The 24,701-nt window shown below is 38.3% G+C and overlaps 4 protein-coding genes and 1 long non-coding RNA gene across 5 annotated transcripts; 3 read left to right on the top strand and 2 right to left on the bottom strand.

The window, feature by feature from the left end:
• Window positions 1-11: 11 nt before the first annotated feature.
• LOC114721926 (protein ABCI7, chloroplastic-like) lies at window positions 12-2,754 on the top strand (the record flags this gene model as incomplete). Its single annotated transcript, XM_028907822.1, is given in 6 exon segments — window positions 12-42; window positions 45-94; window positions 97-151; window positions 154-785; window positions 1,594-1,853; window positions 2,250-2,754. Coding segments are annotated over 6 exon segments (1,338 nt in total), but the record flags the coding sequence as incomplete, so codon positions are not given.
• A 279-nt stretch (window positions 2,755-3,033) lies between these two features.
• Window positions 3,034-3,794, top strand: LOC114721888 (uncharacterized). The gene is made up of 2 exons (XR_003738123.1): window positions 3,034-3,098; window positions 3,206-3,794. It is a non-coding gene; the product is annotated as an uncharacterized LOC114721888 (long non-coding RNA).
• Window positions 3,795-4,307: 513 nt separating this feature from the next.
• LOC114721916 (pentatricopeptide repeat-containing protein At5g46580, chloroplastic-like) lies at window positions 4,308-6,790 on the top strand. The gene has a single exon (XM_028907812.1). It carries the CDS (start codon window positions 4,435-4,437, stop codon window positions 6,571-6,573), a length of 2,139 nt encoding a protein of 712 aa, XP_028763645.1. The 5' UTR covers window positions 4,308-4,434; the 3' UTR covers window positions 6,574-6,790.
• An 808-nt stretch (window positions 6,791-7,598) lies between these two features.
• On the bottom strand, window positions 7,599-13,196 carry LOC114721907 (protein phosphatase 2C 29-like). Its single transcript, XM_028907801.1, has 4 exons — window positions 11,189-13,196; window positions 9,683-9,796; window positions 8,555-8,819; window positions 7,599-8,353 (listed from the first exon to the last, which is right to left on the bottom strand). Exons 1-4 carry the CDS (start codon window positions 13,034-13,036, stop codon window positions 8,229-8,231), a joined length of 2,352 nt encoding a protein of 783 aa, XP_028763634.1. The 5' UTR covers window positions 13,037-13,196; the 3' UTR covers window positions 7,599-8,228.
• Window positions 13,197-21,697: 8,501 nt separating this feature from the next.
• LOC114721937 (beta-amyrin 11-oxidase-like) lies at window positions 21,698-24,701 on the bottom strand. Its single transcript, XM_028907833.1, has 8 exons — window positions 24,194-24,701; window positions 23,623-24,106; window positions 23,010-23,264; window positions 22,796-22,885; window positions 22,474-22,552; window positions 22,253-22,359; window positions 22,029-22,150; window positions 21,698-21,876 (listed from the first exon to the last, which is right to left on the bottom strand). The coding sequence occupies exons 1-8, from the start codon at window positions 24,517-24,519 to the stop codon at window positions 21,783-21,785; spliced, it is 1,557 nt and encodes a 518-aa protein (XP_028763666.1). The 5' UTR covers window positions 24,520-24,701; the 3' UTR covers window positions 21,698-21,782.

Genomic DNA, 24,701 nt, shown 5'->3' with positions numbered 1-24,701 from the left:
TTCAATCTTCTCTCACTTCACAGGCTGTCACTTCCGACCCATTTGACTGGAACTTGCTGAAACCCTCGAGGACTCTGTCGCCTCGTCTTCTTCTTCAGCTCCCGACCACTCCAGAAGCTCAGAGAAGCATCCTCTGAATCATTGCTCTCGACTCTTGGCCTTCTCGCAAAGACGAGCCCTTTCGCTTCACCGACCTCTCATTCATCAGGTACTCAGAAATCCGCCCTGTTTCTCACCTTCCGGGCCCCTCATGCTTGTCGGCCATCTCCGTGAATACTCAATTTCCGTATCTTGGAATCGTTGATGGCCACATCGTAAAATCAATGTCCAATTTGTTCGGATTGCCAGAAGGAGTTTATGTTGGCAGTTTGTCGGAACTCACTTCCGCGAGCATAATGGATAGGATCTCGGAAATTGTTTGTGGGCTGAATGATGGAGACTTGTTTTGGTCTATCAATGGAATAGGGGCTCCTGATGTGACAGTAGTTTATGTTCCGGAGGGGTGCCGCGTGGAAAATCCGGTTCATTTGGCGTACTTTTCATTTGAGGCCAGCAACGAAGGTTCGAATGCAATGCACGTTTCAAATCCAAGAGTGCTTGTATTGGTGGAGAAGGGAGGAGAGATTGATATAATCGAGGAATTTTCCGCCGAAAACGCGAATCAATGTTATTGGGCAAATTCTGCTTTGGAGATGGTCATTAGAGAAGGTGGAAAGGTGAGGCATTCATATATTCAGAGTCAATCATTGGGTGCAGCTCATATAAAATGGACCTCAGTCCAGCAGGTAATTGCTTTTGTTTTTCGCCTTTATCTATTAGTATTGATCGTTTCAACAAGTCTCCTACATCTGAAGTAGGAATTTACTGGTCATATAGGGCTACCTAGGCTCTTAGTTCTAATAGGTGATCTTATGCCATGGTTTTATAATTGAGTTGTCCAATTATGTGATATGAATGACGATATGATTATGAAGGAATGATACTGCTGTTCATTCCTTTTACAGTTAATGTAATTCAACGGAGCTATAAATTTGTCCACATTCTCTGCTCTTTTCAAAACTAATAACTTTCGAGTTAGTATATGTGATGAGGCAATGTCTATATTAGGGGAAAGCTTCCTGGGAGAAACTCGTTGGATGTTTTTTCAAGTGAAACAGGATGCCAGCTTGCTTCATGAACGAACATGGAAACCTGAATTGACGACAAGAAATTTACGTTGCAACGACTCGTTTAAATCCAACACTCTGCTTTTTTAGTGCTAATTGTTCACATCAATTCTCTAGAAACTGCTCCAGATCCACCAAATAAAGAGTCTGAGATTGTAAGTAGCATATGAAATGCTGGGGTAAAAAAAAAAAAAGATGAAAAGTCACGTAGGAGTCATAGGAGTCATTTTTTATAGGGCTTGATTGCATTAGGTGAATTAACTGTTTCTTAAGTCCGTAAAAGGAAAAGGAATCTATTTTTGGTATATAATCAAGTATCATAAAGTGCTTCTTTAAAATTTCTTTACATTGTCAAGTTATGCTAGAGTGGATATATGAAAGAAATTTGACAAGAGAAGCCTCACGATTTTTAGTTCATTGATCTCAGGAATCATCTAGTACATATGAGTTGGTTGAGGTAAGCTCGGGAGGAAAGCTTGGCAGGCATAACCTTCATATCCAGCAGTTGGGCCCGAACACAGTGACAGAATTATCTACATTACACTTGTCTGTTGACGACCAAACCCAGGATCTGCACAGTAGACTTGTCTTGGACCACCCACGAGGTTATTCCCGTCAACTTCACAAGTGCATCGTGACTCATTCACAGGGGCAAGCAGTATTTGATGGGAATATAAAGGTTAACAGGTAACTATGTTTTTACAGCCCTGCGATGACAATTTTATGAAATTATGTAGCTGGTGGAATCTAAGAATTATTATATTTCAAGGAAACCTAGCTTTTGTATTTTGTTTTATTTACTTCTGTTATCGCTTGCAAGTGGCAGAGTATTTTCTTATGAAAATGAATGCGAATGTCATGCAAGTTTCAGTATTTTAGTCCTTGGGTCCGGTTGCAAGAGCTATCCCAGAAGTTTCTAATATGGGATTGAAATCCCTTGCATATAACAGGGTTGTATTTTATGCTTTAGGTGATAATTAAAGTTAATTATTGAGCAAACAGATATGCTCTTGTTTCTAAATTCTGTGTAATTTTGATCAGATATAGGCTGCTTGATTTCAATGCTGAACTATTATTTTATAGGTATGCTCAGCAGACAGATGCGGGGCAGTTGACAAGAAGCCTCCTTCTTGAACCTCGGGCAACTGTAAACGTCAAACCAAATCTCCAAATTGTGGCCGATGATGTCAAATGCTCTCATGGAGCAGCAATAAGTGACCTAGAAGAAAGCCAACTTTTTTATTTTCAAGCTCGTGGTGTTGACACAAACACAGCTAGGAAAATTCTAGTTCTTGCCTTTGGAGGGGAGATTATAAATAAGTTGCCTTATCCTTCTATTAGAGAGAGTGTACAACGGCAGATTAAGCAATTATTGGATCCAGCTCCCAATTGATCATCATGGTGAGCTGTATACCGAATGTAAACATTATCCTATATTTTTTAATCCCCGAGTGTCATCTGGTTAAGAAATTTAAATTGAAACAATTATTTTTTGTGACCATCTTTTTCCCTTCCTTTGGGGGCCTCGCATTATTTCTATGTTATCTCTCTGCTTGCACAAGAATGAAATCATATTTTATATGGAAAAGGAATGGAGAAACTGAACTGATTCTATTTTAATATTATTACATTGTATATAACAATCTTGTCATGGTTGCTGGTAGCAGCTAGTACGCTTGATGTGAGTGAGGTGGAGGGAGTTGGTAGTGCATATGTAAATAACACGACTTGAATGAATCCACTGAAGTACCAGCTCTATCAACATCATGGTCCAATCACTCATGATTGCAGAAACTGTATGGCCTGCATTTTCAGAACCCCTAGCACTTTCCTTGTTAATTTTCTCATATTGGTTGGACTCAGGAACTAACTTACGTTTCATTCGTAATGAAAAATTTCATATGATAAAGAGCTGAAGTAGCATTGCCTCAGGTAAAGAAAAAAGTAGCATTGCTTCCAATTTATCATTAAGCATCAAATTTTTGTGTGCAGCATGGTAGAAGTAGAATCTGACAGTCCACAAACTGTTGGTTTTCCAGAGACTTCACTCTCAAGAGGAGCTTGATATGCTTTTGGGGATGAGAAGTGCATTGAGGTTTTGGTACTCTAGCAGGTTCGATGTCTTATATCACTGCTATATTTGAAAACAGAAGATTGATGGTGCTTCCTAGTGTTCATTTTTCGGTTACGTAATCAACTTGTAAAGAAATTATCGGCAATGATTCATTCTCAGATATTGGAAGAAAGGCCAAGCTGGGGCCTTGGGGGGATATCCTGTTTCGGGCCTGGAAAACCCCGAAGAGGGAATTCGAGGATTGAAATTGAAAATTGGCTTTTGCGGGATTTGATCCGGGGTGTAGTATGCGTCAGATGGGCAACTTTTGCTCTAGACTTTAGGAGGGATTTTAGGTGCCCCATTGATCGGAGGCCCTCCTTGGGGCTGGGGGTGAGAAGGCACCTTTCTGAATTGTGGAGCCTGCGGTATCAAAATCTCTGTAGGACCTTCAAAGTGGTTGCTCTTTTTGTTGGTGGTAAAAGTCGTAAAATTTTTAGACTCTTATATACAGCAACGCTATGATGACCAAAGATGGTTGGAGTAATAAATATTGATGTGCTATTGTCAGTGTACAGCGGGGATCAAAGATTGAGAAATAGCATTTTCGCTGGTAAAAAAAAAAAGTGTGAAATGCCATTTTCGCTCTAAAGGTGATTTCCTTGGGGTGGCAATATTTGGCCAACGATAATATATATTACTATAATTTAGGTGAAAGTATGTTTGTAGTTGTTTAACTTTATACAAAATTTAGTTTAGTTCATTGATTTGACAAAATTTATTTTTAGTCATTTAACTCCAAAACTATTTATAAAAAATAATAATATTAAGATTTTTGTTTTTGGTTACAAGTGATATCAAGATTTTGAATGTTAATAAAATATTTTTAAATATTAACATGTTAGGTTTAATTTTTAAAATAAATATTATAAAAAATTACAATGATTTTAAGATTAAAAGATTAAAATTTTTTTAAAAAAACTGTATAAAATTAAATCAGTCTATAATTATTTAAGAGGGAGGGCTTAGTGGTTAGGACTGGGACTGGGGATTGGGGGTGAAAAGCTTGACCCACCCATCCGAGACTTTTGGTTTTCCAAGCTGCAAAAATATCTTGGTCGGCCGGTCAAGTTGCTGGATTGAAGATAAGGTTACAACTTACAAACAACGTCTTAAAAATTAGAAGTCGGAATATCTTCACTTCCGGTGCCTACAATGGCTACTCCTCTGTCAACAACTTTGGATATCTATTTTAGTGGGCATACTTCAGACGCCAAGCGAACAAGGTTTAGCAACACCTCTCTCCGACACAGCCATGGAAAGTTCTCTATTCACTGTACTGTTTCCAAATCCACTCCGGAAGCTCCCCCTAATTCAGACGAACCCGACGCCAAAAACCCTTCATTGTCTGAGCAACTCCGACCCCTTGCCAACACCACCTTATCTACCTCTTCCCCGCACGAATCCCATGTCTTGTCCAAGCCTAAATCCACCTGGTTCAACCCCACAAAGCCCAAGCGCTCTGTGCTTTCCCACCAGAGGCACAAGCGCTCTCCTTACAGTTATAATCCCCAGATCAGAGATCTCAGGCGTATTGCTCAGAAGCTTAACGATTGTGATGCCTCGGAATCCGATTTCTTGGCCGTTCTTGAGGAAATCCCGACCCCTGTTACCAAAGAAAATGCGCTCTTGGTTCTCAATGGTTTGAAGCCGTGGCAGAAGACCGTTTTGTTTTTCAATTGGGTCAAGAAGCAGAATTCGTTTCCCATGGAACCCATATTCTACAATGTCACGATGAAGTCTCTGAGGTTTGGGAGACAGTTTCAGTTGATTGAAGACCTTGCGCACGAGATGATTGAGAAAGACATTAAGATGGATAATATCACTTACTCCACCATCATAAGCTGTGCCAAAAAGTGTAAGCTGTTCGACAAGGCTGTGCATTGGTTCGAAAGGATGTATAAAACTGGTTTGATGCCGGACGAGGTGACTTATTCTGCTATTCTAGATGTTTATGCCAGGCTAGGAAAGGTTGAAGAGGTCCTAAGTTTGTACGAGAGAGCCAGAGGAACAGGGTGGAAGCCTGACCCTATCACTTTCTCTGTGCTCGGAAAGATGTTCGGCGAGGCTGGTGACTACGATGGTATCAGGTACGTTTTGCAGGAGATGAATTCTCTAGGCGTGCAGCCTAATTTGGTCGTGTACAATACGTTGTTGGAGGCAATGGGAAAAGCTGGAAAACCAGGCTTTGCACGCAGCCTGTTTGAAGAAATGATTGACTCGGGGATAGCGCCAAATGAAAAGACTTTAACGGCTGTCATCAAGATATATGGGAAGGCAAGGTGGGCTAAAGATGCTCTGGAATTGTGGGAACGAATGAGGCAAAATAACTGGCCTATGGATTTCATTCTGTACAATACATTGTTGAATATGTGTGCGGATGTTGGACTGGTGGAAGAAGCTGAAACGCTATTCAGTGACATGAAACAGTCCGAGCATTGCCAGCCAGATAGCTGGAGTTACACGGCAATGTTGAATATTTATGGGAGCGAAGGAAATGTGGATAAGGCAATGGAATTGTTTGAAGAGATATCTGAATTGGGTATTGATCTCAACGTGATGGGGTGCACTTGTTTGATTCAGTGCTTGGGCAAGGCTATGGAGTTTGATGATTTAGTCAAAGTTTTTGAAACCTCAGTGGAGAGAGGAATCGAGCCAGATGACAGGCTTTGCGGTTCATTACTATCTGTTGTGTCTTTGTCTCAGAATAGCGACGATGAGGAAAAGGTGCTTGCTTGTTTGCAGAAAGCTAACCCAAAACTGGTCGCCTTCATAAAGTTGATGGTTGAAGGGAAGACAAGTTTTGAGACAGTGAGAGAACAGTTCAAGAGTATAATGAGCGACTCAGCTGTGGAAGTGAGAAGACCCTTTTGTAACTGCTTGATTGATATATGTCGTAACAAAGATCTGCAAGAGAGAGCACATGAGCTTCTGTATTTGGGAACTATGTATGGATTATACCCAGGCTTGCACAGCAAGACAGCAGATGAATGGTGTTTAGATGTGAGGTCGCTGTCAGTAGGAGCAGCACAAACTGCAATGGAAGAATGGATGGGTACACTGACCAGAATGGTTCAGAGGGAGGAGGCACTGCCAGGCTTGCTCTTAGCACAAACTGGAACGGGAATTCACAAGTTTTCACAAGGATTAGGCATTTCGTTAGCCTCTCATATGAAGAAAATGGGAGCTCCTTTCAGGCAGAGTGAGGAAAAGGGGGGCTACTTTGTTGCAACAAGAGATGATTTAGTATCATGGGTGAAATCAAAGGTTCCGTCACGTGCTGTTACTAACTAGATGACGAAACAAATTGGGTTACATTCACCTTCCCAAATTGGTTCCTCATCCAAGAAATTCGGAGAAGGGTTGTAATTTTTTTCCCTCTGCGCTTATTGCATAATATACGCTTTCCTGAAAATTTAGTGTCTGGTTTTTATAGGTTGGATGGTTGTTGCTGTGAATTGATCCTCTTTTTTTTATAAATTTATAATGAAAGGAAAATGGTTCAAACCCACTAGGAAAAGGCTGCGAGGATCAGGAGCTGTAGAGTCAAGGAAACAAAGAGTGAACGCCCTCTTATTTCAATCTTGGTTATGATAAAATTTAATCACGGCTCGTCTTCAACGTCCCTTGTTTTGCCCAAACTTTTCAACGTCTTTTGAAAAAAATTGAACAAAGTTCTTTACTTTAAATTTATGTGTATAATTAAATTACATACTAGTTTACAAGTCATTTCAATATCATAATCTTTTTACTCATTTTAAATCTAAACTTGCCATTTTATTATCTATCTAAATAAGTTTTAATTTATCAAATTGACTCAATCCAAATATAAATCACATTTTACTAAATACTCCTCCAGTCCTTAATATAGAACCCAATTAGTGAGTTGGTTTTGATCCTAAATATAAGACCCATTTCTCATATTTATCAATTTTCTCTAAATTACCCCTATGGATACTCCTTCAACCATAAGTAGAAGAGAAAAATGAGATATTAAAAAAGATGATTATGGTATTTTAGAAAAAACGTGTCACATTTCTTATAATTAACTAACTTACCTAACTTCCTTAATCTAATCAAATTAGTTAAATGGGTCTTATATTAAGGACTAGAGGAGTAACTTTTATTTTAACTTACCTTTACAAAAATCTAATGAAATAAAAGCTATTTTTTTCACTGTCAATTCAAACGTACCAATCTTAGTGGAATCTCCTAAAGCTTGAAACAGAATCGCTGTAATTCTTTACACAAAAGGAAAGGAATGGCAACAGAAACAAAAAAAAAAAAAGGAAGCAAGATTTGGTACTGTTATCTTCAGATTTGGCTAGGACCTATTTGATCCTACAACTCGAAATGATTTGATTCACAGATCTCAGTAATTCAGAATCATGTCGATCCGCAACGGTGGAACACCACCCTCAATTACAGAAGCTCGTTTCTGACTAGGGAATGATCAAGTTAATATAAGTACATTTGTATCCCCACCCCACCAATGTACACCCATATTCTTTTGGCTCCAACAAAGAAAGAAAAACAAAATGAATAGAAAGAGCCTCCGCTACGCAAAATTTCTATCATTTTTCATCTCTATAAACTGGGGGAAAAAAAGAGGGGGAAAGAAAACAGCGAAAGGGCAAAAGGAAAACAAGAAGCGGATCTAAAAGACTTCACTATCTTTCCCTCCTAGAGAGAATCCCTAAAATTCTACCTGCAATTTCCCGTTCTCAAAACCCCAATCCCAAATTTTGGATGAAATTCTAACGGTAGTCTATTGCCTTTAACATATGAGGTGACTACACCTTCATGCTGCAAGACCCAGGCAAAACACCTTAGGACCCATGAAAAATGGATCGGCTGTAAAAGTTTGGTGCCAGTTGGATTCACCTTCAGGTGAAGAAAATAAATGTATAATCACATGTATAGGGCCACCGGCTAGTTGAAGGTTGGCCTCACAGATACTTTCCTGATGATTTCCAGATTCGGCCTTCAAGTGATATCACCATGACAGTAACATCATCATGGTATTTCCTCCTATCTCCTTGTGGGATATCCAACAAGTCATGTAAATCCATTCCTACAACAGTTGTTTGCACACTCATCAAATGTGGGTTTTATATGACACAATGTTTTGGAGCACATCACATGTTCATACTTCATAGATGGCACAAAAAACAGAACATTAGGTTGAAGACTTGCTCTACTTCATAATCCAAGTAATTTCAACACCATAAAATGAATGCTAAAAGAAAAACAGTAGGTCAGAAGACTTGCTTACCAGCTTTCTTTGCTGCACGGAGGAGAAGCTCCTCAATCAAATGTTGAGCAGGATCTCCATCAGGAAACTTTTCCATGAAGCTCTCAACTTGAGAAACCACTTCTTGATTGCTTAGATATTGATATAACCCATCAGATGAGAGGATCAGGAACTGATCTCTTGGGCATAATCTATGATGACGTAGCGAAGGGCAGCAGGATATATATGGAGCAGTGCCAATATATTCATTACGAAACATTTCCAGTAAAGGATCATTCCACTTTGGCTGCAGCACCATGAAAGTGATGCTATTGTGTAAGTATACACTTGTGAGATGTATTAAATATTAAATGCAGCAAGTAACCAGAGATAGGAATGGAAGCAAGAATAACGATCTATTAGTGTGCATGAGCACAAGTGTATGCAGCAGTGCCATAAGCACTTCAGGATTGAATTTATATGACCAGTGCAGCTCTCTTCCACGACCAGAGCAAAATTTCAGTGCACTCTACGATGACAGAACTCACTTCTTATCACAACCACAGAAAAAGACAATGAGAAACATGAGAATCGTATGCTGGTTTTCCATTTGCACCATTAGAAATTAAAATTACCAATATACGGAATTTAGAATGAGTATTGATATCATTGCTGTACTTGCATACCAGTTATCTGAACGTGTTTCAATTACATATTGGATTAGTTTTCATGGCAAGGTCAAGGTTTTCAATGGTTTACGCACGCGCACTAAAAGATGTCCCCACTGTATACATATTCTAGAGGCTTCTAGAAAATTGTCCTATCCTCATATCCTATACCTATACGAAGACAGAAAATCTTGTCAACCTGACCTCAATCTTTTCAATTGGCGTCTGCTTCTTACAAAATCATTTATTACTGTCTTTGTGTGTGTGTGTGTGTGTGTGTGTGTGTGTAGGAGAGTACCAGAGCAAAGCAAAACTGAACAAGACTAATAATAATGAATCTGCATTTACATGATAAACTGAGAACCATACTATTTCATAATTATAAAACTACAGAAATCAACATATTCTCTTGTTTTTGGAGAGAGGCGGGAGGATTTAAGAAGAGATTAAAGGACATTGAGGAAAAAAAGAGCATAAAACTGCCAAAGTCTATTAGATGAACCTGTTTCAAAAATCCTGCCCCAAATGCTCTGGTAACCTTAAGACGACCTTTAACTCTGTCATTTACAATGCATTGGTTATCATCTGGATGTTCATTCTTAATCCTAATGACTTCCTGCAAAACAATTAATCCCATGTTTTAGACAACTGACATGATATGAATCATAACATGATTGAAGAAAGAAAGAAACACCAATACTGACAGTAACTGCAACTAAAAGCATAACTTATATATCAAAAAGAAAGCTGCAGATGAGCAGAAGACTAATGACCTAATCTAAACGTCAAACAGTGGTCTGCTATACAATCAGAAAAATAGGATTGAACAAAAATGTTACAGCCGAGAGGAAAACACAATTTGCTCAAGGAAAATTACAAATGTACACAAAGGGACAAGCACACTTGAACCTATGTGAAAAACACAAATGGGATGAGAAGGAAAAACCCAACGGCATAAACTAATAGAAAAGCCGCATCTAGCAAGAAATGGCCGTGTTATGTGCTGCCGAATGCATTGTTTGACTAGTTTTGTGGGCGCTCAAGCTTTATCATATTCACGGAGAACAAGGGGAACCTGACGGGAAGAAATATGGTAAAAAGGTTGAAAAGACACAGTTGCATGGTGAAATGAAATGGAACAAGTGTTAGTCGAAGATTCATGTGAATCATGCATATGTCTAAGGTTTGGTAAGGGGGTGAGGGACTAACCGGAAAAATACACGATACCATATACCAAATTAATACTAAAACGTTATCGAAGTTATTTAGTCGTTGAAACCAAAAATGCTTAAAATAAGAAAACTGCCGTCAACAAGTTATTATTAGTCTTTTGATTCTTATAGCATACATCAATTATGCATTTTTCATGAAGACGTCAAGCATGAAAAACCTGCAAAAGGGGAAAAGAAAACTTTTGTGCCATCCTCTTCCCGCGGGTGAGTAATAACATTCAATAGCTGTGACTGATGAAGTAAACTGGACAGTAACAGTACATTAGGATACCAATATCAAATGTGGCTTCATCGATCACATAGCACAAGAAGCCTAAAATGCAGATTGTCTTTGGAATTGGAAAGTTTACTGGTTGTGATAAAAATTGAAAATAATAGCTCTAGTCAAGCATAAGAAATTCTCTCAAGCTGCCAAGTTGCTTTCAAGTTTCAAGGAAGAGGAACTGCTCGGTTAAAAAAATTGTCCTATCAGCTGTTAGAGCCAGCACTTTCTAAAACAACCACAACAACACAATTGCAGATTAAGTTTGAGCTCCCATGCCTCTAAGCCTTTAATGACATGCGGAGAATCAGAGCCTGACACAGTACGTAAAATTGAATTGCCAAGGCTTATGTGTTTGTCAGTACAATTAATGACCAGTGCGCATAAAAGAGGAAAATAATACAGTATATGCTAATGAAAAGAAAGGGAGACGGAGGAAGAAGTAGCCGAAAAGCCAAAACATTGAAAATTAAATGGAACTCTTCTGTAATTAAAAGGGGGGGAAAAAATGGACCTCTTCAATGCTCGTGCTGTGGTCAGTGGACAGCTGCAATGCAATCAACCTCATTTCTTGAGCAGGATCCTCAATCCCCGACTTGTTTGCACTTTCACCAGGAGCTGAGGACTCCTCAACTATGCTCTCTGTGCTTGACCCCTTATCTCCTTTGCTCTCCAATTCCACGCTAGAATTAGCCTCTCTGGGCTCATGCTGTGCAACAATGGCTCGGCTGTCTCCCACATTCATCACGTAAACATCTTCATCCCTCATTAAAACAACTAACAGACATGACCCCATTAAAGCGATCTCCGGGCTTGTATCAAGAATCTTGTCCGTCATATCCAAGTATGCAAGTTCGGTCAATTCAAGAGCCCGAGATAATGCTCTCAAAACCGAATCATGATCCACGGGACCCACTTTCCGCCTCCTATTGCCACGGGATGGTTTTTCTTCAGCCCGATTTTCCAACTCAACCTTCTCTTTATCTTCTGTGCCTAGTTTCCAGGGAAACAACTTGCTACCTTGACCCTCCTTATGTTTTGATAATCCATGTTTCAACTTCGATAATAATAGCCATCGTCTGCTAACGGCTGAGCCCGCATTGCTTACGCTCAGAGCATCATCAACGGAAAATGCAAATCTATCTGACCCAGAAAGATCAAGCCCGTCTTCAGCATCAGCTTCGGCGAGTAACTCCCATAATCTACGCCGCCTACTTTCCGTTCCGTCCGCTTGAAACGTTACTCTCTTTGCTGATTCTCCATCAGCAGGCAAAGAATTTAAGTCCTCTCTACTCACAGATACGCCCCCCTCATTTTTTAAGTCTGCGTGGGAGATTTCAATCGATGGTTCAGATTGTTCTCCAAGTAATGCATTCTCCGCAGGGGCGGTCGATGGGTTATTATTTTCCTCCGCTTCTTCAGCTTCCCAAAACAGACCCTGTAATTCATTGTACACTGCACGGTATAGATGACCCATCAGAAATTCCGGCGCGTCAGGGCCATTGAAGCCGTCGTATATACCAACAAACAACCAGCCGTGCTCTTCCGAAACAACTACGTGTACCCGATCCTCTCCCGCCTTCCCATGCGCCCACTGTACATTACTCTCACTCTTTATCTCCGATTTCTCTTCGCTTGCCGTAACATCCTTTCTTCCTACGAAATTTAACACTGGCACAACCCATGGCCGCTTCTTCTCCGAAAGGTTCCCATGGAATGCCTTCCGAAACCCCGAAATGCTCCTCTTCCGCTTCTTTTTGACATAAATGCCACCAAGAGGCGCCGAGAAAGGGACGCCGCCTCCACCTTCGGTGGTGGCGTTGGGCTCGAGGGGGCCAGAGAGGGCGCCGCGTTCAATTGGGCCAGACAGAAAGAAGGCTCCCCTATCTACCGGACCTGAGGGGTCACCCCCCCGGGGGACTGGCTGAAGCGGGAGAGCACTGAACGATGATGTGCTCTCGAAGCCATTCACAATGTTTCCCCTCACGCCGCCACCAGCGGCACAGTCCGCAACATCATCGTGGATATTGTCCAGCTGGAGAACAGTTTTGGGAGTGGAACTGTTGGCGCTAACGGAAGCTCCGGAAATGGCCTTGAAGACGGTTTCGGGCAAATCGGGTCGGGCCCTCGATACGGGTTCATGAGGAGGAGAAAAGCGGAGGGAGTTAGAAGGCGAGACGAATCGATCCGAGTGAGTGGGGGAAAGAAAGCGAGCGGAAGATCTAACGTAGCAGAAGGAGTGGCCTAGGGTTTCGTCCAAGGGCTCAGTGGCGGCAAAGATCACTTCCTGCTGATCCGGTTCGCTGGTGGTCCGGTTAGCCGGTTTGCAGCAAGGAAGGAGGCTAGAAAGTCCGCTTCCCATCACATTTGACTAGCGCCACTATCTGGCAAGGAAGAAAATCGCCGAAACGATTTTCCGGCTAAGTCCGAGGAGAGGCAAGAAAGGAGAGGGACCAAAAATACAAAAAAAAAAAAAGATAGTGAGAGAGAGAGAGCTTTAGAGAGAGAGGGAGGAAGGGAGGGAGAGCGAGAGAAAACAAATAAAGTAAGAAGAGGGAGAAAAATAAGAGACTCAGCGTTAATTGTTTTTTAATATTTCTTGAGTTGAGAAAACTGACCTGCCTTGCTTTGTAGACAGAGATTGAGGGAGAAGATCCCTTCCTCTCTTTCTCTCTCTAAGCTCTATTATATTACTGTCTGTTTTCTTTTTTTTTCCGGAAAAAAAAAATCTGTTTTCTTATGTTGCGAGCGCTTTGTTGGCTTGCCTGCAATTTCACGGTGAATTTCCTGGTTGCAGATGGCAGAGAATTCCGTTACATGGAGTCCGGACTATATAAATAATAATTGTAGTATATTAATATAATTTTGTAATAAAAATTATTTCCGTTTCATTCCCTTTTTTATTTTATCCAGTTTTGTTTGTACATCAAACATGATGTATTGACTTCCATGTATCAAATAAAAACTTTCATTTTTTTTCCCTGACCTGGATATCAACGCAGGAGAAAGAACAGTTAACAAAATTTCAACACGGGGTTTACTTGTTCTTTGATTGCTACTCTCACGGCTTATTTCAGCGGACATTATCTCATCCTTCTGAAAGGGACCCTCTCGATTCAGTTTGATATGTTTGATTTTTTTTCCAAAAAAAAAATCAAATGTGGGATAATTAAAAATTATGTTTCAATTGGTAGTCTCTTGGCCGTTACTCAAATACATACATGCATGTGAAAGGTGTATGTTAAAAGTATATATATTTGTGTTGACTAGGAAGAAGCTTGAAATTAAATATCTTCCACTGGTGTGACATTAGGTGGCTTAATTAGATTAATTAATCTGTCCTCATAATTTTCTCCTGCCGAATACTGAGTGCTATATTTTTCTCCCCCCCCCGGCGTATAATTAAAGTAAGTTGTGTTTTGTATTTATGAATTACTACCTCCGATCATTAATATAAGATATTATTTGACTTTTATTTTGATCCTAGATATAAGACCTCAATCCACTTTGTCTCTCATATTTATGCATTTTTTTCAAGATAACCCTTCTAATAATGGTAATTCTAACCAGTATACTTGATTAGTAAAGATATTTTAGGAAAGACAACATCTATTTATTACAAATAACTAACTTAACTTATTTTCTCAATCTTCTTAAATTAGTCAACTGGCTCTTATAATTAGGACCGGACATAGTAATAAAGTCTTAAAAAAAAATTGCGGCCATGATATGACTAGAATTAAACCACGTACTATGAGCCCGCTTTGCAAGTTGTCAATGATGTCGCAATGCGAGCATTGACAACAATGATCAACAATAATTATGGTAATTAAAATATAATTAAGCCGCCGATATACATACAAACATACATATATATATATATATATATAAAAGCTTCATGCCGGATAGGCTCGGATTTGAGAGTGGTTTTTTTTCTTTTTTCTAAATCATTGTGGTTTTATGAAGCCATTGACATTCTGCCGCTGCCAAAAACACATGTAGAGGACTTTTAGGGTTTGAGGTCGGAGTAGGATTGTCATCTCTCTTTGAACAGCATTTATGGCGTGGAATTTTTGATTGCCTCTTAATAAAATAATATTTTCTTTTTGGATCGGTAAACAGATATATCAAATTAAATATTCCAGCGGACAAAATTCCGAAAAGTTATCTGACCGTTCATCAGTTTGGCGACGAAGAGAAAAGTCTCACAATTTATAGTAGAACTCTTGCCAACCGCGCATTGGTAATTTGTCGCGGTCGTCATTAGTTGATGATCGCAGGTTGAGGCACAGACACAGGTATCGTTGATTTTTCTTCAAAATGACGGATTCATAACTTGACAATTAGCCAATTACTAAAATATATGAAAGTCTAAACTCGATAGTTGAATAGCAATTAATATATACATTTATTCTGCCATTTGAAAAAATAAATAAATAAATTATGAGTTGATTCCTCAATTTTATTTTTTCCGGGTAACGCCTTCTGAATTTAAAAAAAATCAATCATAAAAGACTTATAGGTTATTTATTGAGAGAGTCTTCCAAAAAGGCGGCAGCTTCTTAAAATGTTGATCATGGGACTGTTTTTAAATGTGGACTGAGCTATAATATTTTCTTAATAGAAATAGAAGTTGATTTAAAATCTTTAAGTTGCATTGTACCATTGTCATGGTTATCAAAATACTGTAAATTAGTTTCGTTTTTACTATAATCCTTATTGTTGCGACGAGATCTGTATCGTCCAAATACATCTACTTAAATTTAAAGTTTTTAATTCATAATTTTTTATAAAAACTACCTGTTTTAAGAAAATTAGCAATTAAAAGATGACCTTAATTTTATATTTTATATATATTAAAATTTTTAACTATTAAAAGTAGTCAAGTAAAATTGTATTAAATCTGAATCATTTAGTTTTAATTTGAACTATTAACGGAATGTTTTGATTGAATTCACAAAAATGATGGGCCGGTGGGGGGGAATGGGTTGACTTGGAAGGCCCAGAAGAGAAAAAGGGAGCCATGAGGAGGGGCGAATGCAAACAAAGCGCGTTGATACAATACAATCCCCACCTGTTAAGTCAAAAAGGGCTCGTTTTTCCCCCCTCCCCTCTTGTCCCCATCAACACCCTGACCTTTCTCCCAAAAATAAAAAAAATTCCCCGCTTTTTTCTTAGGAAGTCGCAGCGGGAGCTTTATTCCCTTGGGTTGATTTTGGAAAAAATTAAAATTTTACTAGTAAAATGAATTAAATCAAAATATTTGCATTTTTTTATATCTAAAAAATTATCAAATTATTCTCATCAGTAAAATTTTCAACGAAAAACTCTTCTCAATTTTCGTATGAGTTTTGAAAAAATCGGGGAAAAGTATTTTTACTGCCCCAACTACCTCTGACTTGATGAATTTTTTGAAAAAAATGTTGCCATTGGAAATTTGACTAATGATAAAAATAATCTTTCAATCCTTAATATAAGATCTATGTAACTAATTTTATTAGATTAAGGAAGTTTGATAAATTAGTTAATTATAAAAAAAAATAACATATTTTTCCTAAAACACTATAATCATCTTTCTTAATGCTCCATCTCCCTCTTCTACTTCATTATGGCTGAGGGAGTATCCGTGGGGGTAATTTAGAGAAAATTGATAAATATGAGAATGAATCTTAAATTTAGAACCAAAACTAACTTAAAAATTGAGTCCTATATTAAGGACTGGAAGAGTATAAATCAAAATATCAATATTTTATATGTATAAAATTTAAAAATATAATTACTTTTTGTGCGTAAAATTTCCGTTCATTCTCAACTCAAGAACAGCATTTTCAACGCGCGATTTTTTGCCAAATTTTCCTTTTTTTTTCCTTAAAAAAGTATTCATGAAAGGATAAGCTGGAGCTAGTAGGCAATTGGGTCGTAATGCTGAAAATTAATAGTGGGGGGCACTGATGAATTCCCGCTTTGACATGCAAATTTCGCTGTGCGATCTGGGTTTTTGGCGCGCTCTCTCTCTCTCCTCTTTCTCTCTGCGTCCCTGTCTCTGTCTCTGCAAAGTCAAAGAGTTTGTTGGTGGGGGTGGACACATGGCGCTACGCGACGAAGCAATTCCAAAGTCACGCGACTCCTGCTGCCCCTCCCCCGCCCGCTTTTTGCTTTCAAGTTTCAATTCTCACTCTTATCCCTTGACAATTTTTTTTAAAAATAATATTATTGACAAATCATGATATTTACTTCCTAATGACATTTTAATAATATTGGCGGGCCCAAAAATTTTTAATTCGCGTAACTTGATTTCTTATCGTAAAAATTTTATTTTAAATATACCTAACATGAGAATTAAAATATTTTCTCAACAAAATTCAATTTTTTTAAATTTTACTATGCTCAGCTACAGTACTGATAATGTGCTCATTAAATACTATCTCTAGTTCTTAATATAAAAGTTTATTTGACTGTTATTTTGGTTTTAAATATAAGATCTCAATTAATTTTATCTTTCATATTTGTTTATTTTTTTCAATGTAATTTTTGTAATAATGATATTTTGGTCTTAAATATGATATTTTAATATACTAATCAGTAAGAATATTTTAAAAAAGATAATGTCTATTTATTACAAATAACTAATTTAATTTTTTTTAATCTATTCAAATTAGTTAATTAACTTTTATATTAAGCATAAATGATAATAATAGACGTATTGTCATCATTTTGTCTTAAAAAGTGTACAAATACATGTTTGAACAATGAGATTGCTGATGTGACTTTCCTTAAATTACATATTGAGGATTCAACAAACCTTGAATCCAAGCATCTGAATATTTGTACTTTTTCCTAACCGAATATATCTTTAATTGATACTGCTGGTAGGCATCTGAACACATTTTGACATTGAGCGAGATAATTACAGGATTTTCAGCGAGATAAGCTATTTTAAACTAATAACAGTAGTCCGACCGGCATGAGTGGAAAACTTTTCCCCTCATAAATTCCTTCTCTCTTGTTTTAAAACTCCACATGATTAATTTTTTACCACAGCTTGATGTCTTCCTCGCACCTGTTTTGCTCAAAATCTCTCCGCTTATTCATAGTAACACTTAATTTATTTAAATTTATAAATATTAAAATATTCAATATTTTTTGTAAAATAAATAATTAAACTGTACTTGTTAGAGTATTATTTGTAAAACATTTATCTTTAGAGGATGCCACAGTATAAAAAGGCATCAAGTAATTAAAACGTATTTTGTTTATAGTAAAATTTTCAATGGAATGACTGTGTTTATAAATAAATGCATGTCAAATGCAATCACCCATAAAAATGATATATTGGTTTTGTATAATTATAAATAAAAATGGAGGTGGTGGGGAAATAAAAGAAATGGGAATAAAGTGAAGTTGAATAAAATAGCACAAACTGAGAGGTCAAAGGAAACATGGGAAGGCACAAAGTGGTTGGGTCCCCAAAGCAATCTGTCTTCAACCGATACACAAGTGAGCCAAACCCCATTTTGAATCAAGCCTTAAGCACTCTTTTTTAAGCTTAAAATCAAATTTAAATATGCTCTTCCGAGATACTACTGATTCTGATTGCCTGCACTTCCAAGCAAAGCCATCTCTAATTCCATACGCCTCTCACTCTTCTTACGCTTCGGTTTCTGAGTCACTGCTATGTTTATTAGAAAGATTATTTTGGAAAAAATTGAATAAATATGAGAGACAAAGTGGATTGGGGTTTTATATTTATGACCAAAATAAAAGTCAAATAGAGTCTTATATTAAGGATCGGATGTAGTAATTAGTAATTAACCTTGCTTTCCTTAGTTATCCTGTCTTCATCGTTTATCTAAGTAATGTTAAGCTGTTAATTGCAGCACGGTTGGCAGTAATTTAATTAAAAAGCAGGAGAAACAAACAAGTGAAGCAGTGAGTTACTAAAACTCGAGAGGAATGAATAAATAAATAAAGTGAAAAAGAAAAGGGCATGCTTGGACTTGGCTGCGGTCACATGCTTTTGACCTGGCTTCCCATAATACGTGCCGTTAAGGATCGGGACTCTGATTATCATATCATATCATTGGTCATTCATTCACCACAGTCCCCAACAACATCTCACCCCTTTCCCTCCTCTGCTTTCATTTACCCCTCGGTGCTTGTTGTTTATTATTTGCTGAAGTTTCTCACATTTCAAAAAAATTACTGAATAGATAAAATCTTATCCTTTTATTTTTATTAAAAAATATTAAATATTAATATATTTTTTTCACTCATTCTTTCTCTTTTCACATTTACTATAATTAATAGAAGTATAATTGAAAATGAAACATTAAAAAAATTTAAGTAACAAGTAAAAAAGACCAAATTTTTTTCTACGTATGATAAATAATAAAAACCAGAGTGATATATCTTACTTTAAATGTGTTTCACACTTTCGCTAGGAGAAAAAAAACTTTAAATTTCATTGAAATTATGAACTATACCATGTTCTTTTATTCATTTTTATAAGAAACATTTACAAGTTGTCTCAAATTATGTTTGTTGATTTTGTATCTTACCTTTTTTTTACTTATTAATCGTATCATTGCATTTAATTTTCACACATTATCTCTCTTCTACATAAATAAGAGTATTTTTACAAAAATATCATATTTTTCATATATTTATTGTCTTCAACTAATTTCACCCAATATTTTGAACAACGTAATTTGATTAACTATTTCTTATAAAAAAGAACCAGTATATCCTCAAAGTACAAGATTTTCACAATAATAAATAGAAATAAAATCATACGTGAGAATAAACATTAAAAACATAGATTATAAAAGGGATCACACACCGGCATCTTATAAACAGAAAGCTAACACGCCCCTAGACTATAAGCATGTTAAAGCTATTATTATTATTATTATTATGTTTTTTTTTCCTTCATCTTCTATCACAACCATTAAACAATGACGTATTACTGCCACATTTATGCAGCAAAATTAAAGCTTCCCTTCCTGGCCATACAAATGCATGGAATATTTTTGGCCCACCAAATCAAACCGTTGAGCAAGTTGAGATAAATGAACTTAGTTGATGACCAGTTTCACCACCCCTTTGAATCAGACAACAATCCGGGATATTTTGAGTGAGTTGAATTTAAAATTTGAATGCGTTCGTCATGACTCAGCGAAACGAAGATATTATCGATGCAAAGTTCTGAAAGTAGAAAAACAGTGTGCAAAAGAAGAAGGTCAAAGCTGGGGAAACCCCAAAAAAAAAAAAAAGGCAAAGCAGTCATTTTCAAATTACCCAGAATCCAGGTCTCCCTACTGAAATAAAAGGGAACTGCGTCTTAGCCTCGGCCTAAAAGTGAACCATCAAACGCATAAAGAAGGCAACACAAATAAAGTATTTTGGCTCAAAGAAAACAAAAATTTGATTTTTCTAGTGTAGCTGTAGCTGGAAGGAATAAAGTCATTGACTGAACCAAAGAGGTTCAAAATGAAGGCAAAGTCATTAAATAAGTGTCAAGGGAGACATGTGTTGAATGATGGATAAGGAACAATGAAAGGACTTAAAAACATAAAAGGGGCAAACACCCACACATATATTAACCAAATGATTCATCCACTTTGTTCTTTTTTCCTTCAACTTTATTCAAATTCAAAAGGATATTATCGGCACAAGTCAAGTTCCTTTATTCTCATACCTTGCACGTTGGTTCGGTGACACTAACACTAGGGTCTCCGAATAGCTTCATTGGAATCACTTCCTCGAACTCGTCACGTACGAGGCGAGGCCTTTCCACCGACATAAATTTACAGAGTCCTGCATCACAGGCAAATTAAAGTACAAACATAGGAGTTTGAAGCCATTCTTCTTTTTTCCCCCCTCTTTTTAGGCACAAGCATTTCCCTACAGAGACAATCTTATTGAAGGCACCGTACTTAATGTTGACGTTTCTCTCATGTTGTGGGATTTAAATTTACCCAGAAACCTCAAGGGAAGCATCGAGCTATAAAATTCGCCTTCCTCGCCGTTCAATTCCAATTGAAAAGCCAGCCCAAGCATGAGGGCTATACGGGTATTTGCCACAGATAATGGGCCTTTCCTTTCGTTCCAGGACGCGTATTGTTGTCCATAAACAGAACTACAAGCCACGTGCTTAGGCCTAAAAACTGACTATGCTACCAAAGAGCCCAAGTCACCAAGTTACTTGGCCCAACAAATCCAGATTCTTCTCCTTCTCCTTCTTCTTCCTTTTTGGTTTTACCCACATCCCCATCCTTTCCCCGGACTGCCGGAGGAAGCACTTTCACACACACACACGCTACGCTCTTGCTGCTGCTTCTTTCTAGGCCTAAGTATCCACAAGCAAACTTATTTAAGACATTGTAGAGCACTTAATAAGAGCACTTCTTCCAGTATAAAAGTGAAAATATTCTGACCCGTGATCTTTCATTTGCATCGGTCAAGGTAGGTCCAGAAATTAAGAGAAGTCAATGTTTTATTCATGACTTGTTACAAAAGTATAATTATTTGACTCTTAGCTAAGCAATTTGGAGATTTGCCGTTAACTTACACGGAAAAAAGAAACTGATTTGAGTACCAAAATAGAATACTAGTCTCTGTAGACCTGAACAAATTAAGAACAAGAACGAATCATGTGGCAGCATTATGAACAAAAGACTGTGGGTTCTTCCCCCATCAACATAGTATTAAATTCTCAACTCAGATGGAGTATTTAAGAGGGCAAATAGGCCATAGATGCCAGGTGTATGCTCCTGTTCATATCAGCTCGTGTTTCTCGCTCCAGCTCAGCAGCTTCATTAATTGTTGGTTCCGCAGATTTGATTTCATTTTTTTAAAAGAAACTTGATTTAGAGAGACAAAAATTTGAAACTGGACCCTTTCAATAGCTACTATAAAACTCATCAGCCGCAATTAAAAAACACCAAAGACAGCGGTAAACCTGTCCATAAGGCACTAAAACAAAAACCTAATATTTAAATATTAAGAAATAAAACAATTTTGGAGGAAGCAAAATTTATTATTATTTTTTATATTTTAAGCAACAGGTAATCCTCATTTTCAGATGCATATTTCAACCAACACTATAGCTATTCAACTTTTACGATTCGGGCAAGACAGTTGTCTGAAGGTCTGGGTATTGGCAAGTAGACCAGAGGACATTCTTCATTAATTCTCTCCAACCTGCACCATAATCATAATTTCAACCAAAAAAACAAAAAGTTATTAATAAGCAAATTAAAATTTTCCCCTTTAATTTCCTTGGCAATTCGTCTTGCTGCAAAAGTTAAGTAGTAGCAGTAATTGTAAGAAGGAGTACTAGTTTGGTAGGGAACCTGTAATTGAGAAGAAAATGGTGAACGAAAATGGCGATCTCAAGCTTGGCCAGGTCACTTCCAGGACAGTGCCTGCTTCCTAATCCAAAGGGAATGAAAGACCCTGCTTTGCCTTTGAAATTCTGCACATATATTTTGTATTTTTTCTCGTTTATCAGTAAATTTACCACTAAATGATAGTATCCCAAAATACCACAATTAATTAACACAAATGGTTCACGTACATCCCATCTGGAAGGATCGAATTCCTCTGGGTTGACGTAATTCTCCGGATCCATGTGAATACCTCTATACCAAACCAGAACTTTCCATCCTTTGGGTATGGTGTAACCTACATTTTTTAAGGCAAAAAAAGATCGTAATATGGATAAATTAATTAGTAAGCCGGGGAACATCATGTAGAAGTTCGAAAGCATCCAGTTTAGGATATATAGAATTAACCAACCGTTGATATTGACATCGATTTTTGCCTGTCTGAAGTTTGCGAATGAGATAGTCGTTCTGCGCAGCATCTCGTCAATAACCTAAACAAATAAAAAAGGAGGAGGAGGAGGTTAAGATTCTTCGTGCAACTCGTTGTTGTTGGATTTCTCTGTTTTTTCAATGGATGACGCAGATTATGATTCACAGGCATGGATTCTCGCACAACTCACACTACACAGCTCAAGCAGGGAAATCCTTAAAATACATTCCAATGGGACATAAAATAATAACACTAACACTGAACATCTAAATATATAAATCTAAATCTACGTACTTAATTATACCTTTGAAAGATATTCCATCTGCTTGAGTTCCTTAAGACTCAGCCCCTTCTGCGAGGAAGGTCTTTGCCCCGTGATCTCTTCTTGCTCTCTCTACATGCACATGTGTGTGTATATATATTATGAATAAATTAAGAAAGACAACGAATTAAGTGAATATTCTGATAATGGACAGGAGATAATTCACATGAGGACGATGATGAAATAGTAGTCAAACCTTGGCCTTTTCGAAGGAGTCAGGGTGTTGAGTGAGGTAGATGAGGGTCCACATTATGGCGTGAGCCGAACTTTCGTGACCAGCCAACAAGAATACGAGAAGTAGGTCTGTTATGTCTTCGTCTTCCAGTTGCCATCCATCTTCATCCTTCGCCTCCATCAACATATCCATCATGTCTTTCTTCGTCCTTTCCTTTATGCTCTTTCTCTTCCGCTCCAGCAAACTTTGCAGCACCTTCGTCAACTTCTCTCTTGCCTGACGTTTTCGTTTTAGTACAAAACATGTTTCTTTAATGTTGGTTTTAATCTGTATCAATTGAACTTGTGACGCAATTGAGTCTAGCTACGAGAGACTAATTAAGATAGCGACTCATCCCATAATAATGACTCGCTATCTGTTTTCCCTAGCTAGGTGACATGCTTGTCAACGAAACGACGTAAGCTGATAAAACATTGTATGATTTATAAGCGGCGGTCTGGGGAGACGGCGGGTGGCAATGACGCCCCTCTGTCATCTCCGGCTGTGCAGGCCCCGCCGTTGGCAGTGGATTATAAGATTTCAATTAAAAACAAGAAACTTAAAGAAGACAGTAGCGATATGTAGGGCCATTAACCTTGAGGGCCTTATGGAAAGCAAAGCCGGGAAGATTGATGGCGAGGGACTTCATTCCGCGATTGAGGTCAGCGTACAAGTTTTCGAACAGGCCAAGGTCGATGTAGTCAACGTCGGAGCCGACGAAGATTTTAGTGATGACAGCAAAAGCAAACTTCCTCAATTCGGACAACAACTCGATCGGCGCATTGACGCTGCTCCATTCATCCAGCAACCGAACCGCAATATGGTCGATGAGGGCAACATAAGAAGACAAGGCCTCGTGGCCGGTAATGGGAGAGGTGGTGAGGCGGCGGATGCGCTTGTGTTCGGCGTTGGAAATGCCGTGCAGAGATCTCTTTCCGGCGAGGGTGATGGTTGAGGTCGGATATCCCAGTTTGAAATGTTGTTCATCAGTGAGGACTTTGCGGCAAGTGTCCGGACTGCAGACAATGATGCTGGGGCTTCCGAAGAGGTAAGTCCTGTACATGCCAGTCCTGCCGTGCCTGAAACGGAAACGAAACCGTAGACCAAATGAAATGATGGAATCAGAAAGAAGAGAGAAGGAAGGAAGGAAAGAAGAAGAAAGGGACCTGGAAATGAGTTGAGACAGGAAGGAATCAGGATGAGATTTGAAGGAGGAGAGGAAGGCAGGCATGGCTCCGAGGAAAGGCCAACCCATATCACCAGGTGGAAGATGAAGGCCATGTCTTCCGGCATAGTACCAATCGTTGAGTCTTCTCAGAAACCCAAACACAAATGCATATCCGCCCAGTATGAGAGCCGCTCCTACGATCACCGCATCAAATATCTCCATTGATAATCTCAGCTCTCTCCCCCCCCCCCCCTGACGAGTTTGTTTCTTCGTCTCTCTCGTCCTTTTATATACTTCAACACTTGAACTCTCTCGCAGCTGCATGTCGTCGCATTAATGTACTCACCCCACACGAGTCGGCGCCATCTTGTTTCCTTCTCATGCATCTGGGAGAGCCGTGGACATGGGATGGATCCTGGCCGTTTATCTCATCCACGGACTCTATGCTTCCACGTGGTTTTTCACGGCAGCCGTCCGTTCTCGATTTGGACACGTTCTTCTCCATC

Source organism: Neltuma alba, unplaced genomic scaffold (genome assembly GCF_004799145.2).
Source record: "Neltuma alba isolate B1F8T4 unplaced genomic scaffold, ASM479914v2 tig00002296_pilon, whole genome shotgun sequence".
Taxonomy (NCBI): Eukaryota; Viridiplantae; Streptophyta; class Magnoliopsida; order Fabales; family Fabaceae; genus Neltuma; species Neltuma alba.
Note: the sequence above shows the minus strand (reverse complement) of the source record. Positions and strands in the feature narration are given on the sequence as shown.

Bases quoted from the DNA above. Each gene is read 5' to 3' on its own strand.
- LOC114721937 (XM_028907833.1), bottom strand. From the start codon at position 24,519: ATGCAGCTGCGAGAGAGTTCAAGTGTTGAAGTATATAAAAGGACGAGA. The intron at 22,886-23,009 runs GTTTGACTACTA...ATGTGCATGTAG, and splicing joins ACTCCTTCGAAAAGGCCAAG to AGAGAGCAAGAAGAGATCAC. The intron at 22,151-22,252 runs GTACGTGAACCA...ATATATGTGCAG, and splicing joins TCGATCCTTCCAGATGGGAT to AATTTCAAAGGCAAAGCAGG.
- LOC114721916 (XM_028907812.1), top strand. From the start codon at position 4,435: ATGGCTACTCCTCTGTCAACAACTTTGGATATCTATTTTAGTGGGCAT.
- LOC114721907 (XM_028907801.1), bottom strand. From the start codon at position 13,036: ATGGGAAGCGGACTTTCTAGCCTCCTTCCTTGCTGCAAACCGGCTAAC. The intron at 8,820-9,682 runs GTTCATCTAATA...ATGGTGCTGCAG, and splicing joins GGGCAGGATTTTTGAAACAG to CCAAAGTGGAATGATCCTTT. The intron at 8,354-8,554 runs GTAAGCAAGTCT...CAACTGTTGTAG, and splicing joins CCGTGCAGCAAAGAAAGCTG to GAATGGATTTACATGACTTG.